The sequence below is a fragment of the Ochlerotatus camptorhynchus genome, unplaced genomic scaffold, assembly GCF_037179485.1.
Source record: "Ochlerotatus camptorhynchus isolate MF236.1 unplaced genomic scaffold, CSIRO-AGI_Acam_v1.1 ptg000366l, whole genome shotgun sequence".
In the NCBI taxonomy this organism is placed as follows: Eukaryota; Metazoa; Arthropoda; class Insecta; order Diptera; family Culicidae; genus Ochlerotatus; species Ochlerotatus camptorhynchus.
Window position 1 is genome coordinate 646,256 of NW_027040854.1, and position 19,566 is coordinate 665,821.

Here is a 19,566-nt window from a genome sequence, read left to right on the forward strand (position 1 = left end):
GACTAGCCCGCTGTATGTGGGATTTTGCTCAACATCAAGGTTAGTACAGGTTAGGAAAAAAGTTAGTTTAAAACAAAACGTCAGCTATTGTTGGTAAACAAACCGACAGCATTGTTGACAGCATTCCCCCATGCACTAAAAAATATAACTACCCACAAATCTAAAAAACCTACTACTGCGTGCACTTCCATTCTATTACCGAGAACCATGATGTTTCGATAAATTCGTTCCGAGCTATTGGTCCTGACCTTTGGGTCCATGCTCTGAACCATTTGGCGAACCTAGCTCTGAAGTTCAGGTTAGGAAAAAAGTTAGGTAAAACAAAACGTCAGCTATTGTTGGTAAACAAACCGACAGCATTGTTGACAGCATTCCCCCATGCACTCAAAAATATAACTACCCACAAATCTAAAAAACCTACTACTGCGTGCACTTCCATTCTATTACCGAGAACCATGATTTTTCGATAAATTCGTTCCACGCTATTGGTCCTGACCTTTGGGTCCATGCTCTGAACCATTTGGCGATTTTTTTAAACTTTTGGTTAAAATTTGACAGATGGAAAGTTATCGATGAACCCTGCTATCCGAGCATGGTAATTTCTGACAGACAAGAAGTTAAATTTTGACAACCGTGGGTCGAAAACCGGTCGATCGACAGCACGGGGATTTTCGAACATTGAAAATAACTTTTGAAATGTCACTTTTAACCACGAGTTAGATTTAACTTGGCAAATGATTCACAGCCTAAGGCTCTGAACCATTTGGTGGATTATTTTAACTTTTGGTTAAAATTTGACAGATGGAAAGTTATCGATTAGGCTCTGAACCATTTGGTGGATTATTTTAACTTTTGGTTAAAATTTGACAGATGGAAAGTTATCGATTAACCCTGCTATCCGGGCGTGGTTATTTCTGACAGACAAGAAGTAAAATTTTGACGACCGTGGCTCGAAAACCGGTCGATCGACAGCACGGGGATTTTCGAACATAAGAAATAACTTTCGAAATGTCACTTTTAACTACGAGTTAAATTTAACTCGGCAAATAGTTCACAGCCTAACCCTGCTATCCGAGCGTGGTTACTTCTGACGGACAAGAAGTTAAATTTTGACAACCTTGGCTAAGTTCTTCTCGAAAACTGGTCGATCGACAGCAAAGGGATTTTCGAACATAGGAAATCACCTCTATTCCCATTTTCGTACGAATCGTTCGTTCGTACGAACGACTCGATTCGAACGAGTTCGAAAACGGCATTCTGGTTTTTGTACGAACCCGTTCGAACGCAAGCTTTTTCGAAAATAAACAGTGTTAGTGGTACCAGATGCACTTTGACATTTCTTAACAATTCGAAGCATAGACCGCGCATGAAATTGACATTATTCGGTCAAGTGGACTGTCAAACGATGTCAACAAAACAATAACATTGTTGAAATGTTTTGGTTGAAAATTTGAAAATCTCACTGATTTGAAAAGATAACTTCCTGATGTTAAGTTGTTAAGCAGAAAGTTGGCCACCTTTTGGGACGATTCAGTTTCCGGTAGGATACAAGTCTGATTCTGTGGATGATCCGGAATATCCGTAAAAGTGGTCAATTCATGAAACTGATCCTAGAACTCCGCGTTTTTTAGAAACCACTCATAAACGTCTTATCAGAATGAATTCGGAGTTGTGACCGAAATATGGACCCTGCGGACCACGAGATGGTTCACCGGAAGATCCGGAACATCAGAAAAGTGGTCAATTCATGAAACTGATCCTAGAGCTCCGTGGATTTTTCAAACCACTTATAGACGTCTTATCAGAATGTATTAGGAGTTGTGACCTTAATTTGGACTCTGGGGACTACATGATGGTCCACCGGAAGATCCGGAACATCCGTAAAAGTGGTCAATTTTTTTTTTTTTTAACTCTTTATTTGTTTCAAATTCAAAATAAATTACATTTCAGTTTAACCTAGGTGCTCCAGTTACTGCAGTAACTTACCAGCCTTAATTGTTATGATATATAGCTAAGTGTTTTTACATTGTTCCTGCCTTCCCTAATAAAAAATGACCATAAACGAACGATAACCCTAATGATTAAACTATTCCACAAATGGTTTGGATGGTACCCCGAACACGTCGTTAAGAAAATTAACCATAACATTTTTATTAGGGTTGGCAATTCAGTATTTTAAACAGGTTTTTTAAAGCTGCATGTCAGTATAACAATTGATATCTTAAAACTAAAAACTAAAACAAATCTTATCTAAGTATAAAGGGAATTAATCGTTGCAATTGAGGATTGCAACGACTTTTGCCTGAAATTATTAATTATTTTGTTGAACATTTGTTCTAAAGTCTCAACATTCGAAATTCTATGTACCTCGGTAGTACTGTACCAGGGAGGCAACTTCAAAATCATTTTCAGAATTTTGTTCTGAATCCTTTGAAGTGCTTTTTTCCTGGTAGTGCAGCAACTAGACCATATTGCCACAGCGTAAAGCATGGCCGGTCTAAAAACTTGTTTAAATATTAAAAGTTTATTCGTCAGGCAAAGTTTGGATTTCCTGTTTATAAGAGGATACAAACATTTTATATATTTGTTACATTTGGCTTGAATGCCCTCAATGTGATCTTTAAAAGTTAATTTTTGGTCAAGTATTAATCCAAGATATTTCACTTGGTTTGACCAGGAAACTGGAACTCCGTTCATAGTGACTATGTGACTACTACTAGCTACGAAGCTCTAGGCTTATGTGGAAATATTATAAGTTGAGTTTTGGAAGCGTTGGGAGAAATCTTCCATTTTTGTAAATAAGAAGAGAAAATATCTAAACTTTTCTGCAGTCTGCTGCAAATAACACGAAGACTTCTTCCTTTAGCGGAAATGCCTGTGTCATCAGCGAACAAAGATTTGTGGCAACCCTGAGGCAAATCAGGGAGGTCCGAAGTGAAAATGTTATACAATATAGGCCCAAGAATGCTACCCTTAGGAACTCCTGCCCTAACAGGTAGTCGATTAGATTTGGAATTTTGATAATTTACTTGAAGAGTTCTGTCAGTTAAATAATTTTGAACTAATTTCATAATATAAAGTGGAAAATTAAACTTTTTCAATTTAGCAATCAAACCTTCATGCCAAACACTGTCGAATGCATTTTCTTTGTCTAGAAGAGCAACTCCAGTTGAGTGGCCTTCAGATTTGTTTGAACGAATTAAATTGGTAACTCTTAAGAGTTGATGAGTAGTTGAATGCCCATGGCGAAATCCAAACTGCTCATCTGCAAAAATTGAGTTCGTATTGATGTGAAGCATCATTCTATTCAAAATTATCTTTTCAAAAAGTTTACTTATTGCAGAAAGCAAACTTATTGGACGGTAGCTAGAAGCTTCAGCTGGATTTTTATCCGGCTTTAAAATTGGAACAACTTTTGCATTTTTCCATTTATCAGGAAAGTATGCCAAATGGAAACATCTGTTAAATAATTTTACCAAGAAAGACAAGGTCTCTGGGAGTTTTTTGATGAGGATATAGAAAATTCCATCATCACCTGGAGCTTTCATATTTTGAAACTTTTTAGTTATAGACCTTACTTCGTCCAAATCAGTCCCCCAGGAATTATCAAAAATATTTTCCCGAGAGAAAATATTCAGAAAATCCCGAGCAACCGGATTCTCAATAGGACTAGTAAGACCCAAACTGAAATTATGGGAACTCTCGAATTGCTTAGCAAGTTTCTGAGCTTTTTCCAAATTTGTGATCAAAATTTTACCACCTTCTTTAAGCGCTGGAATAGGCTTTTGAGGTTTTTTCAAAATTTTTGGGAGTTTCCAAAAGGGTTTGGAACTCGGGTCTAATTTAGAAATATTATTTTCAAAAGTTTTGTTCCTCAGGGCAGAGAATCGTTTTTTAATTTGTTTTTGCAAATCCCGCCAGATAACTTTCATGGCAGGATCGCGTGTTCTTTGAAATTGTCTCCTACGGACATTTTTAAGACGGATCAAGAGCTGAAGATCATCGTCTATTATAATTGAATCGAATTTAACCTCGCATTTTGGTACTGAGGCAGCTCTTGCTTCAACTATAGAAGTAGTCAGAGATTCAAGAGCATAATTAATTTCATCTTTGGTTTGCAAAGGAATGTTTGGATCGAAGTTATATTCCATAAATGTTCGATACTGCTCCCAATCAGCTCTATGGTAATTGAAAGTAGAGCTGTTGGGATTACAAATTATTTCTTGGGATATTTCAAAAGTTACTGGAAGGTGATCAGAACCGAAGTCAGCATGGGTAACCAATTGGCTACAAAGTTGACATGAATCAGTTAGGACCAAATCAATAGTGGAGGGATTTCTTGCAGAAGAAAAGCATGTTGGGCTGTTTGGATATTGAATAGTGTAATAACCTGCAGAACAATCATCAAACAGAATATTACCATTGGAATTGCTTTGAGCATTATTCCATGAGCGGTGTTTTGCATTAAAATCACCAATAATGAAGAATTTAGACCTATGACGGGTAAGTTTCTGGAGGTCACCCGTGAGAAAATTCTTTTGCTGGCCTACGCATTGGAATGGCAAATAGGCAGCTATAAACGTAAGTTGTCCAAATTTTGTTTCAACAGAAACTCCCAAAGTTTCAAAAACTTTGGTTTCAAATGAAGAAAGAATTTTATGTTTGATTCGTCTATGAATAATGATGGCAACGCCACCACAGGGTCCATCAAGACGATCATTTCTATAAATCAAGTAATTTGCGTCCTTCTTAACCTTATGGTCAGGTTTAAGGAACGTTTCAGTTATAACGGCAATATGCACGTTATGAACTCTCAAAAAGTTAAATAGCTCGTCTTCATTATCTTTAAGAGATCGAGCATTCCAATTTACAATATTTAATGCTTTAAAATCCATTACTGAATTTTAAAGTCATGACAATATTATTTGCAAATTTCATTTTAGGGGCAGTAATGCCACATCTATGACACAAACGTCATTCCCATATACTTTGCGTGAAGCCGAAAAATCCTGGTTCTCTGGTTCGATCGAACCAGAGAACCAGGATTTTTCGGCTTCACGCAAAGTATATGGGAATGACGTTTGTGTCATAGATGTGAGTAATGCTTCCTAAGTCAAAATTGTCAAAATTTCCGTTAGAATTACTTTGGTTAGTATTTGGATTTCTACCCGTTGCAATAGCAGCATAGGTAGCTCCATTAACTCGCTGAACATTGTTAGCAGCGAGGGGAGTAGGTACAGATGAAAAATTTGAAGCAGGGGTGATATTTGTACCTACGGGTACGAATGTAGAATTTGTTCCTCGCTGACCGTTGTTAACAGCAGAGGAATTTGTACCTGGTCGGAACCGTGGAGCGTTTCCTACCTGACGGTTAGAACGAGATTGTAGGATCGCTTTGCGAGTCTTACATTCCCAAAAATTGGATTTGTGGTTTTCACCACAATTTGAACATTTAAATTTCTTAGGATCTTCTTTCACAGGACAGTCGTCCTTTGCGTGAGAGGAATCACCACAATTCATGCATTTAGCTGGCATGTAGCAATTTTTAGTTCCGTGACCCCATCCCTGGCACTTACGGCACTGGGTGAGGTTTTGGAAATTTCCTCCAGTCTTCCTGAAGTGTTCCCACTTCACTCGGACATGGAGCATAAGGCTAGCTTTTTCTAAGGCCTTAAGGTTGTTTAGTTCACTAGACTTGAAGTGAACTAAATAAAAATCATTAGAAATCCCGTTGCGCGAATCGCCAGGACGGGATTTCATTTTCATTTTGATTACTTGAAGTGGCACAACTCCAAGTAATTTAGCCAGTTCATCTTTGATCTGATCCAGGGATTCACCACTGGGCAGTCCTTTCATGACAACCTTGAACACACGTTCAGTTTTGGTGTCGTAAGTAAAAAATGTGTGTTTCTTCTCAGTAAGATACTTGAGAAGACATTTAAATCCGTCCAAGGTTTCAGCCAATACACGGCATTCTCCCCGACGTCCAGTTTGTAGTGAAAACTTAACTTTCACGAAATTCAAAAGGATCATTCTCATCATCCGTGAGCAAATCAAATTGATTACTCAAATTAATTTCATCAGAAGGGGGGTCAAGAGTTTGCCCCTTTCTTTTGCGTTTAGGCGCCATGGCGGCAGTAAATTTTTATCCAAATCGACTTCCAAGCAGATTACTATAAGAATCTGAAGGATCGAAGAGGAATTTTCCAAATCGATATCCAAGAAGGATTACCTCGGGTAGGGTCCAAACAAGGATCGAAGAGGAATAAGAGTTGAACAAGGTAGAAAATTTTTACAGGTTGAGCACTGAAAAGTGCTGTTTAAATTTGTTGTAGTAGTAACACTTCCTTCAGAATATGGAGACTACAGAATGATCCACCGGAAGATCCGGAACATCCCTAAAAGTGCTCAATTCATGAAATTGATCCTTGAGCTCCACGATTTTTTAGAAGGCACTCATAGACATCTTATCACAATAAAATCGGAGTTTTGACCAGACAGTTTACAGTATGACCCATAAAAAAATGCGACATGGGACATTTTTTCCAATTAAATGTGATTCCTTCTAAACTGCTGATTGAAACAAATATATTTTTGCTTTCCCATGTTTATTTGACATGTTTTGAATACATTTATTCAATGTGTCCTCCCTGGTTCTCGATCACCTGCTCCAGGCGGGGTCGAAATCTGGAACACACGGTCGTAATATATGACGCTGGCATCGAGTTCCATGCCTTGCGAATGGATGACTTGAGCGAATCCACACTGGGATGGGGGGTTTCACAGGCCTTAGCCTGAACATAGGCCCATATTGAATAATCCAATGGATTCAAGTCCGGGCTGCTGGGGGGCCAAAGCTCCTTCGACCAAAAATTCAGGTTCTCGGTGAGCCAAGCTTGGGTCCTGTTAGAAGTATGGCAGGGCGCTCCATCCTGCTGGAAAACGACTAATTGGTCTTCTCCAAAGTTGACCTTAATCCATGGCATCAGATGGTCCTTCAAAATGCCGATGTAGACCTCCGTATTCACTTTTAGACTCTCTTTGATGAATACCGGAGGCATTTTCAAGCCGTTGGACGCGACTGCTCCGAAAACCATAACTCCTGCGGGATGCTTGGTGGTAAACTTAAATTTTATGTTCTCAGGAACCTCCTCGATCTTCTTCGGCGAAATAAACCGGTCAGTGCGCGTGTTGGACACCGGATCGATGTTGAAAAGTTTTTCGTCAGAGAACACGATTATTGGTTTTTTCTTCTTCAAGATGGAGAGAAGCCGCTTAGATCTCTCAAGCCGCAGTCCCTTAATCCGGTTCGTTATCAGGTGGCGCTTCACTCTAGCCCTAGACGAAGCCTTCAAGTCATCTTTGACCAACCGTTGCATCGAGGTGTTGGAGATATTGGCTTGTTTTGCCAATTTCCGGATCGATCTTACCGGATTCACCGTTATTTTTCTTTTGACCGATCTGATGACCCCTGGAGTGCGTGCCGATCGCGGACGTCCACTTCCTGTCTTCCGTGGATGTGGTCCAGCAAGGAGAGAACGTTTAATTCGATGAACAGTGGACCGGTGGCATCCTACGATCTTTGTTATCTCTTTCACTGACTTTTGGGCGAGAAGCAAACTGGTAACAATTTCTTTTGCGTACATTTTTGCAAACTTTTAAAACGAAAATCACTGTTTTGTTTACATCACTTGACAGTAGAGATTCTAACGAATACACGCATATAAAATAGTGGTAAAAACAGTTTTAAAATAAACCCAAAAATAAGCTGTAATCAATGTCGCATTTTTTTATGGGTCATACTGTATGTCCCCAGCATAATCGTGATGGTCGTGATGGTCCATTAAAAGATCCGGAAGATCATCAAAAATTCCGTTAAAAGTGTCTAGAAGTTATTAATTACTTAAATACCACCTAGAAATCATCCATGATAATAAATAAAAAAAAAATGTGTCTATGAGCAGTTCTAAAAAACCATAGAGTGCTTAGATCAGTTTTCTTGACTTATCCACTTTAATGGATGTTCCGGATATTCCGAAGGACCATCCAATGGACCCTGGGGTCCATTTTCCAGTCACAACTCCGAGTTCATTCTGATGAGTTGTCTATTATTTTCCAGAGGAGCGTTCATGGTCTCCAGGATCTGTTTTCCAATCATAACTCAGAATTCATAATTATAAGACGTCTATGAGAGTTTACGAAAAAAACGGAGTTCTTGTATCAGTTCCATCGATTGAGCCTTTTTACGGATGTTTCTGATCTTTCGGAGGACCATCCACTGCACAATGGTCCCAAAGCCGTATTTAGGAAGACAAAAATGTTTGCGCCCAAACCGTCAGCATTAGGTATATAGTGTCTTCGGGAAAGTTTCTTCATATTGTTTGGCCGATCTTTTTATGTTAGTGAAATTAGGGTGGTCCACAAAATTGGAGCTTTGAAAATACATATCGTTTTTTTTAATTATTTGAGATAGACCAATGCAATTTTCTAAAACTTGTAGAGCAATCAATTCGAAGCAATTTTGCTCAAGACACCAAATTTTTATCTCTTAAGGTTCATGAGTTATGATTTTTTTATCTTTTCATTAGTTCATTTCTCGTTAAAACCTTGTTTTGGTTACATTTAGAACTTATGATGGCGCATATTTTTGCTGAAGCAACCAGGCTGCCATTTTTTTTATTTTTTTTTAAATTAATGGAGATTTTCTTCGAAAAAATGGTTCTATTAAAATGACAATGTCTCTAAATGGAGCAAACCGATTTTCAAACTTTCGATTTCATTTAAAAGATTGTGTTTTTGACGTAGAACTACGTCTTTGTCGACTATACTGGGGTGCAAATCAAAAAATATGTGTGGTGAAGGAGTGTTAGGTTTTGAACGCTTGTAACTTTGTCATTTATAGATGAAATTAAAATCCAATTACGCCAATCGATAGGATATTACATTACAAACCTGTTAAAATAAATATTTTTCCAATTTTTCTGTAATTAAACTTTTGAAAATGTACAAATGATAATTTTATCACTGATTTCATGAAATAAGCCTTTTTCCCAAACCCAGTCATCATAAACGAATACCACTTGGTTGCACATCATTCTGCTTGAACCTGAAAAGATATAAATCAGCGGTGCTCTCATGCCTCTGCTCATTACGGCTTCGGACGGCGTGGCACTAGGTCCTGCATCAAGCAGGACTAGGTCAGCGGCTAAAGGTGGATCACGGCGTGTCCACCACAATGAGGAATGAGACTTGGAAAAACGTGCATGTAAAGGAATGAGACTTGAAAAAACGTGCATGTAAAACCCCGTCCCGCTTAACAATCCCCTCCCCCTCCCCTTAACAATAACCCGAGAAAGACATGGACTATGACGATCTTTTTTTTTCGGGAAATAAATTTGAAGCAAACCCTAATAATGTATGAACAATTTATTTTTTACATGCAGAGCCAACATTATAAAAAAAATGTACGATGCATTACCAACAACTGACTGTAAAACATATCTGGTACCTCTATATATGCAATTATATTAACATCCAAAGTCCATCCTTTTTTACATATTCTGCACAAAAGAAACTTTTGGCTCCGCCCCATTCATAAAAAACGGCGGGAAATCCTATCAGGTTCTGAATCAAATCACTGATCACAATCACAAATCACCTGAAAAGATATAAAACAGCGCTGCTGTCATGCTTTTGCTCATTGTCGCTTCGGACGGCGTGGCACTTGGTCCTGCAGTCAGCGGTCCTGGTCAGCGGCTAAAGGTGGATCACGGCGTAATGTATGTAAACACCCTCCCCCTGTCACAATAACCTCTCCCCCTCCCCCGTTCACAACAATCTCCCCCTCCCCCCCTTCACAACAATCTCCCCCTCCCCCCTTCACAACAATCTCCCCCTCCCCCCTTCAAAACAACCTCTTCTAATCCCCCCCCACTCATCAACAATCTTTCCTACCCCCAACCACCCACCCCCGCCCGCCCCTCAAATACCTCTCCTAAGCCCCCCCCCCTCAACAATAACCCGAAAAAGACATGGACTTGACGATCACTTTTTTCCGGAAAATAAAGTTTAAACAAACCCCAACAGTTTTTCCCTTAATTTTTTCCCACACCGAAACTTTCAAATTCGAACACAAATTGCTTGAAAAACATGTTCGATGACATTCAGTTGGTGAATTACACACAACTGACGGTGAAACATATCTGGTGCCTCTATTAATGCAATTATATTAAGATCCAAAATCCATCCTATTTTACATATTCTGCACAAAAGAAACTTTCTGCTCCGCCGCATTCATAAAAAACTGCGGGAAATCCTATCAGGTTCTGAACCGGAAAAGATATAAAACAGCTGTCATGCTTTTGCTCATTGTCGCTTCGGACGGCGTGGCACTTGGTCCTGCAGTAAGCAGGACCAAATCAGCGGCTAAAGGTGGATCACGGCGTAATGTATGTAAATACCTTCCCCCTTTCACAACAACCTCTCCCCCTCCCCCCTTCACAACAATCTCCCCCCCCCCCTCAACAACTTCTCCTATAAAAAAAAGCAAAAGCAATTGAATTGAATTGCATAAATTTTACCGAAAAGTTCAGCTGTTCAGATTTCGGTAAAAATTACCGAAGTCGGCGATAATTTCTAAGTGTGTATGTGTCGGCCACATACTTAATATATGTACCGTAAAACGGGGTAAAATTGATAGTTGTTTAAAGTATATTCCAAATAATTTTTACAGCAATGAATGTTTTTCAAATTTTATATTTTTAAAACAAGTACTGAGGATCCAATAGTCAATTCCTTAGTAATATGTTTAACGGAACTTAAAGCATTCGCACTATTTTTTTTAGATTTGTGACCGAACTTCAGTTTTTTGATTTGGGATTACTTTCATAATGCTCGATGGATGTAGAAAAAAATGGATGAAACTCAAACAATTTAGTTCTTTAAATATGAAACTTTGTATGAGTATATAATCAGAAAACATCATAAGCAATAAGAATACAACAGTGAATTTGTGATGGCTATATTTGAAATACATTTCATAAGTGATGGTTAGAGTGGTTTTTCAAACAGGCGAAAAACACGAAAATTGTTTTTTAATATGTTTGTAAAATATGTAAGACATACTATATAAAAACTATATAAAACTATATTATGATATCAACGGAAATACCCTAAGCTATAATATGGAACCAATGTTTCTAATTTGGAAAAAGCGTAGCGAGTAAATTTAATCTCTAAATTATATTATCTAAGTTACCCGTATTATCAAAGATACCCCGTTTTACGGTACATATAAAAACCATGCGTGACCACACATACTATTCATTTGCGTATAAATTTCATGCGTACTTCTGAGTGGATTCTGTTTATGTGTGGTTAAATAAAAATCATGTGGAATTTCACATGGATATTTGTCAAGAAAAATGTGTAAATTGTTTTGAGTTAACCATAACCGAAACATTGAAATACTTGAAAATTTTAAGATAAAGTATAATAGTGAAAAATGCATGAAAAACATTGTTGTCTACGCCCGTCGGTAACTAGAGCGTCGGTGCCCCCACTCGACGCCACATCACTGCGCGCCACACCTGGCGCTGGCGAAGGGATCGGCTGCGATACCAAGGATAGACAACAAACCAATCAGACAAAAGAAGATACTAATTACATGATATAGTGAAGGTCTATTATTAAAATCTAAATTCGTCCTATAATCTAGTGCTAAAACCTAAGTTAATCTATCTAGTGTTTATACCTTGACCGTAAATACTAAATTCAAGATAAGGTGAGGTGTAGTGTATGGGAAAAGATCGATTTGCTTACAGATTAGTGTTCTTACAAATAGGTTACAACTACGGCTAGAAACTAAGGAGAAATTAGTGCTATACTATAAATACTACAAACTACTGCTAGATCTACACAAGTGAACGCTAAAGCTGCGCATAGCTAGGGATGCTCAAGACGCATTCGGAGTATTATGTGGAAGAGAAGTTGAATTGCTAAAAGTAGGTTGATTAGGGTAATTAATTTCGCATATGTCTAATTTGTTAATTAATTCCTCTAGGAATTTATAACCTCCCTATTACTCGGTAATAAACGTTAATGAATTCGGCAAATTCAGGCGACATCCGCAACTATTCTTCCAACATTTTATAAATTCTTTTATAATGTCGAAGAAGTCGTCCAGCCCTGCAGGCAGCGCCCTTGGAATGCCAACACCAGGGATGGTAGGAGAAACTGGAAAAGATTCTGGGCAGGCAGGTCCACCCGTTGTCATCGTTTCCCCTCCTAGCACCGAAGGCCACGTAAATGCTGACGTTTCCAATAATAAAAATCCCCATTTAACTGGGTCAACGGTACCTAACGCTGTCAATGTCGGCAATACCGCCATCGGTACCGCGATCGGAGTCAGGCGCAATCCAATCCGCGGCGCTCGAAGAAACCGGGATTACCAGTGTCAGTTGTGTGAAGAGCGTGATAACGAAGAAATGGTGCAGTGTGATGGTTGCGATCGGTGGTTCCACTTCATATGTGTGGAAGTTTCGGAAGAAATTGCCAATGTCAGTTGGGTCTGTCCGAACTGTAAGGTCCCACGCATTCCCCCCACTAGTTTCACCAATACAACGACCGCACAACAGCAAGTAAATCCACCCCCGAAGAAAACTACATCGCTACGGTCAAAGAGCAAGGTCAGCTCCAACACCAGTGGATCGAGAAGGATGAAAGAACTCGAGTTGAAGAAACTCGAGGAGGAGTTCGAGTTGGAAAGGCGGTTCCTCGAACGGAAGTACCAACTAATGAAGGCTTATGGAAGCGAGACATCTACGGAGGCTGATGACGTCGAAGACAACATGTCCAAGATCGAGCAGTGGTTAGTCGAAACCGAACTCCACGGTGAAGATTCTGGATTAGCAGTAGAGGAGGCAGATGGGCAAACACCGAACACATCGGAGAGACCCGAGGAGCACCGAGCTCCGGATGCCGTCCAGCGTCAGCGAAATCCACCAATTCTTCGCAATGTTCAGCTCGGTCAGCCGCATCAGAGTTGTCTGTCACAGTCTGTACGACATACAAAGCAGCCATTCATGCAACCGTTGGATCTAGGTGCTCAATGCAACCGCTTCTGGCAAAGCTCTCATCACCCTAATATTGGACAACCGCAATCCATTCCGACCGCGCAACGAATACAGTTTGAGCAATTTTCGGTGAATGAACGTCGTGCTTCACATCCCCAGGATGGAACAGTGTTCATGCCAGGAACGATACCGGATATGTGCCGTAGCCATCGTGGTCAAGGGATTCGGGAGCCAGCAGCTGGTGCGAGATCTTCCTACGTTCCGGAATTAAATCCAAGCACACGAAGTGACGACCAGCGCCATGACTTGTTCTACCGCCAGCAGATGCAGCCACAGAGCTGTTCCAGACCATCTTTCGTCCCTTCGATGAATTTGGGTACCCTGGAGGAAGCCAACCAGTTCGTTCCTGGCCAGCGCTCGACACCGATTCGATCGGGCAATCCGAGACCAGGCACACCAGTTACAATTCCAGAGGAGCAGGTCTGTATTCTAAATCGGAGCCAAATTGCAGCTCGCCAGGCGGTGTCCAAGGATCTACCTGAATTCAGTGGAACGTTGGAAGAGTGGCCTTTATTCTACTCCGTGTTCACGTCGTCCACGCAGATGTGTGGATTCACAAATGAGGAGAACATGCTGAGACTACGGAAGTGTTTGAAAGGGAAGGCGCTGGAGGCAGTGAGGTGCGAGCTACTTTTTCCTTCAAACGTAGCAGACGTATTGGGAACGCTAAAGATGCTCTACGGGCGCCCAGAAGCGATAGTACAGTCGATCGTCAAGAAGATAAGGAACCTGCCTCCACCAAACACGGAAAAGCTTGAGACAGTGGTGAATTTTGCGTTAACGGTGAAGAATATGGTCGCAACAATCAGAGCATGTGAGGTCGACGACTTTATCTTCAACGCATCTCTCCGATACGAGCTAGTAGAGCGGCTGCCGTCATCTTTAAAGCTAGACTGGGCGAGGTATGCTCGTAACAACCCGAACCCGAATCTCGCCACGTTCAGTGCTTGGTTGTATGCAGTAGCGGAAGATGCAAGTGCTGTTATGGTGGATACAGGACGCGATCAACAAAGGCGGAGTACCAAGAAGGATGGGTTCCTGAACTTCCACTCCGAGCCAGAAACGAGTGCCGCAAAACCAATCGAAACGTATAGCAAGCCAAAGCCGTCCATACTGAAGGATCCGATCAAGGAGCAGTGCGCGGTGTGCAAAGGGAGCTGTCCGTCAGTTGCAAAATGTACCAGGTTCGAGGGATTGAGCTACGATTCGAAGTGGGCGACGGTGAAAGAGTGCAAGCTTTGTCGCAAGTGTCTGCGAAAGCATAACGGAACATGCAAGCAACAGAAAAAGTGCGGTACTAACGGATGTACATTCCTGCATCATCCTCTGCTCCACAATCTGGAAAAGTACCACGACCCTAAGTCATCAACGTCGCAATCATCTACGATCTTTCCGTCTGGACCGAAAGGACCGGAGCCGAGCTGCAACGTCCACCAAGGTCAGTCGGCAGTGTTATTCCGCATTGTTCCTGTCGTACTATACGGACCGGAAAAGGCAGTGCAGACCTACGCGTTCATCGATGATGGATCCGAGCTAACCCTGATGGAACAAGACTTAGCTAATGAACTAGGCGTCGAAGGGCCGAGAAAATCGTTGTGCCTAAAATGGACCGGCGGAACCCGTAGGGTGGAAAACGAGTCGCAGCAGGTGAATCTGCAAATATCCGGTGTACGAAGCTCGAAGAAGTACGACCTGTCGGGAGTGTACACCATGTCTTCCCTTCAAATTCGTCCGCAAACGCTGCTACTTACCGAGATGCAGAACAAATATCCGCACCTGGCTGGACTACCACTCGAAGCGTACGAAGACATCAGTCCTCGAATCCTCATCGGTTTAAACAACGCCAAACTCGGACATGGAATCAAAAGCCGGGAGGGAAAGCAGAATGAGCCAATCGCAGTGAAGTCTCGCTTAGGCTGGATGGTGTACGGCAACTGTACCGGAAAGGAAGAGGCGGCCGGATATCTGAACTACCACAGTGTCCAAACCTGCGATTGCAATCGGGAGAATGATGATGATCTCCACAAAGCGATGAAATCATACTTCGCGCTTGACAGCCTCGGGGTTGTCAAACCAAACAAGCTACTGCTCTCGCAGGAAGAACAGCGAGCTCGATCCCTGTTGGATTCTCTAACCCGCTTAGGAGATAACCGTTACGAATGTGGTCTTCTATGGAAGTACGAGAATGTCCGACTCCCGGACAGTAAAGCGATGGCCCTCCGGCGGTGGAAGTGTCTGGAAAATCGGATGATAAAGGATCCAGCCTTTGCGGACGCGCTGAAGACGAAGATGCAGGAACACATCAGCAAGGGTTATGTTAGGAAGCTGACCGCTGAAGAACTCCGAGAGCCACATCCACGAGTCTGGTACCTTCCGATATTCGTCGTAGAAAACCCTAACAAACCTGGAAAGATACGCATGGTATGGGATGCTGCAGCCAAGGTCCACGGCATTTCTCTCAACTCGGTCCTTCTAAAGGGTCCCGATGAGCTGGCATCGCTTCTGTCCGTATTAATTCGCTTCAGAGAGTTCAAGGTGGCCGTATGTGGGGATATCAGGGAGATGTTCCATCAGATTCTGATGCGGTATATGGATCAACACTGCCAACGCTTCTTCTGGTTAGACGAAAACGAAATAGAACCCAGCTTGTATGTCGTTCAGGTAATGACCTTCGGAGCCTGCTGTTCACCGAGCATCGCGCAACACGTCAAGAACGCTAATGCGAAACGTTTTGAACAGGATCACCCGGAAGCAGTCGACGCCATCATCAAGCGACACTACGTCGATGACATGCTGGTAAGCACGGAAACGGAACAGGAAGCTGTGAAACTGGCGCAAGAGGTGAAAGAAATTCATGAGCGTGGCGGATTCGAGATACGAAACTGGATTTCGAACTCCAAAAGGGTTCAGGCAACACTTAAAGGTGAAGCAACGGAGGAGAAAAACCTGAACATCGGTGAGGAACCTACAACGGAGAAGGTGCTAGGGATGTGGTGGAACACCATGACAGATCGTTACACTTACAAAGTATCATCCCGATACGAACAAGCCTTGTTAACCGGAAGCCGTCGACCAACAAAGCGAGAAGTTCTTCGAATGTTGATGATGGTCTACGATCCGTTGGGATTTATCTCACATCTACTGATGTTCCTGAAGGTGTTGCTGCAGGAGATTTGGAGGACAGCGATCGGCTGGGATGATCCGATTCAAGATAAGCAGTTCGAAAAATGGTTGACATGGCTGGCAGTGTTTCCACAGATGAGTTCCATCGAGGTTCCCCGATGCTACCGATCCTTGACATCCGTTGAAGCAGATATTGAGATGCATACGTTCGTCGACGCCAGTGAGAATGGGTTTGCAGCGGTCGTCTACCTTCGATTCAATGAGGGAGACACGATCGAATGTGCCTTGGCGGGAGCTAAAACTAGGGTAGCTCCACTGAAGTTCCTGTCAATCCCGCGATCTGAGCTCCAAGCGGCTCTTCTTGGTGCGCGGCTTGCAGACACTATACTGTCGTCTCTGTCCATCAAGGTCTCGAAGCGGTTTTTCTGGACGGACTCCAAGGACGTGCTCTGCTGGTTAGGATCTGACCATCGGCGATACAGCCAATTTGTCGCCTTCCGGGTCAGCGAGATCCTAGAGTCGACGGAGATTAGTGAATGGCAGTGGGTTCCAACGAAGCTGAACGTGGCCGATGATGGAACAAAGTGGGCACGAACTCCAGATTTATCTGCACAAAGTCGCTGGTTCAGGGGGCCAGAATTCCTTTGGCGAGAACAACAGGAGTGGCCTGTCTCGACAGGCTTCGGAAAAACTACCGACGAAGAGCTGCGCCCACACTTGCTATTCCACGAATCAACAACAAAACCAGTTATCGATCCACAATACTTCTCTCGCTGGAGTCCTCTGCTTCGTCGCACAACGTATGTTCTCCGGTACGTTCAGAACCTGAAGCGGTCCACAAGAAAGGAACAACGTGTCAATGGGTCGCTAACTCAGCAGGAACTGGTTAGAGCTGAAAACTACTTGTTCCGCCTAGCACAGTCCGAAGGTTACGCGGACGAGATCGCCACGCTGGCAGCGGGATATCACCAAACGAGTCCACAAGGAAGGATCATTCGGAACAACCCACTCTTTCGAAGTGCCTTCCTCGACGAAAACGGAGTTGCCCGATTCCGAGGTCGAACGAAGGCGTGCGCATTCGTCGATCGTGATGCTGCTGAACCCATTATTCTTCCTCGTCGTCATCAAGTCACCCGACTAATTATAGCTGAGGCCCATGAGCGGTTCAACCACCAGAACCACGCAACGATTGTCAACGAGCTCCTGCAACGGTACCGCATTCCTCGACTGAAAGCGACCTACAACGCTGTTCGGAAATACTGTCAGCAGTGCAAGAATGACCTAGCAAAACCACTTCCTCCGATGATGGGTGATCTTCCGCAGTCACGCCTGGCTGCATTCAGTCGTCCCTTCACCTACATGGGGGTGGATTATTTCGGTCCAATATTAGTATCGGTGGGCCGACATTCTGAAAAACGGTGGGGGGTTCTCGCGACCTGTCTGACCACACGCGCCATCCACTTGCAGATCGCTCACACACTGACCACCGACTCCTGCGTAATGGCAATTCGAAACGTCATGGCTAGGAGAGGAGTTCCTGCTGTGATCTACAGTGACCGTGGGACCAACTTCCAGGCTACCAGCAAGGAACTAAAGGCGGCAATCGAGCTACTCGATCAAAATAGACTGGCCAGCGAGTTCACTACGAGTCGTACCCAGTGGACATTTATTCCACCGGTTTCACCACACATGGGTGGAGCATGGGAACGGCTGATCCGTAGCGTGAAGCAAAACCTAGCTAAGGTACAACCTAGCAGACTACCGACCGACGAAGTGTTGCAGAATGCGATGGTGGAGGTTGAAAACATCGTCAACTCTCGACCATTGACGGACCTTCCCGTAGACGGTGATGAGTCACCCGTATTGACACCCAACCACTTCTTGCTAGGGTCAGCAAACGGCCTCAGATCATGGGTTCCGTTCAACGATAGTCCCGTGCTACGGAGGAACTGCTGGATCCAGTCACAAATTATGGCTGACAAGTTCTGGAAGCAGTGGGTACGAGACTATCTACCCTGTCTTACGCGAAGAACGAAGTGGTTCACTCCAGCGACTCCAATTACTGTCGGTGATACTGTGGTGATCGTTGACGCGAAGCTATCCAGAAACTGCTGGCCTAAGGGCAGAGTTATCGCTACGCATCAGGCTCCAGACGGACAGGTACGGTGGGCGACAGTACAAACAGCGTCTGGTGGAATATACGAGCGCCCGGCAGTTTCGTTGGCTGTGCTCGACGTAGGCGTTAGGACGAATACGCTATCGGATGATCCTTCGCGCATTCCGGGGGGAGTGTTGTCTACGCCCGTCGGTAACTAGAGCGTCGGTGCCCCCACTCGACGCCACATCACTGCGCGCCACACCTGGCGCTGGCGAAGGGATCGGCTGCGATACCAAGGATAGACAACAAACCAATCAGACAAAAGAAGATACTAATTACATGATATAGTGAAGGTCTATTATTAAAATCTAAATTCGTCCTATAATCTAGTGCTAAAACCTAAGTTAATCTATCTAGTGTTTATACCTTGACCGTAAATACTAAATTCAAGATAAGGTGAGGTGTAGTGTATGGGAAAAGATCGATTTGCTTACAGATTAGTGTTCTTACAAATAGGTTACAACTACGGCTAGAAACTAAGGAGAAATTAGTGCTATACTATAAATACTACAAACTACTGCTAGATCTACACAAGTGAACGCTAAAGCTGCGCATAGCTAGGGATGCTCAAGACGCATTCGGAGTATTATGTGGAAGAGAAGTTGAATTGCTAAAAGTAGGTTGATTAGGGTAATTAATTTCGCATATGTCTAATTTGTTAATTAATTCCTCTAGGAATTTATAACCTCCCTATTACTCGGTAATAAACGTTAATGAATTCGGCAAATTCAGGCGACATCCGCAACTATTCTTCCAACAAACATCAATTTTGTGTGGTTCTACGTCATACTGCGGTCGTGTCTAGGACACAACCCTTTAATTTTTTTCAGTATTTGTGGAAAAACTGTGAGAGCATTTTTTGTTTAAAGTATTTAATTTAATTAAAGAAAAATCTTTTTTTTATCAAAAACTAGCCATAACTTTTAAATAAAGGAGATGCAAATTAGTGACTTCTGCAAAAATATGCGTCATAAAAAGTTCTAAAAGTATTTAGAGTAATGTTTTTACGAGAGGTTAGGGTGGCCCATAGAAAATCGGGTTTCTTTAAATATTGTTTATACGTTGATCACCAATAAAAATATTTAAAGAAATATTTTCTAGAGGCCACTCCAACCTACTTGTTTAAAATAGCCATAAGTCATGAACCATAAG

The 19,566-nt window shown here is 42.5% G+C and overlaps 2 protein-coding genes across 2 annotated transcripts in view; one reads left to right on the forward strand and one right to left on the reverse strand.

Annotated features, from left to right (window-relative positions):
* Cmtr1 (Cap methyltransferase 1) overlaps positions 1-19,566 on the reverse strand; it is a 62,931-nt gene that overhangs the window by 38,456 nt on the left and 4,909 nt on the right. The window lies entirely within an intron of this gene.
* Positions 11,531-19,185, forward strand: LOC135709856 (uncharacterized). Its single transcript, XM_065232279.1, has 3 exons — positions 11,531-11,782; positions 11,843-19,030; positions 19,090-19,185. Exon 2 carries the CDS (start codon positions 12,165-12,167, stop codon positions 18,570-18,572), a length of 6,408 nt encoding a protein of 2,135 aa, XP_065088351.1. The 5' UTR covers positions 11,531-11,782; positions 11,843-12,164; the 3' UTR covers positions 18,573-19,030; positions 19,090-19,185.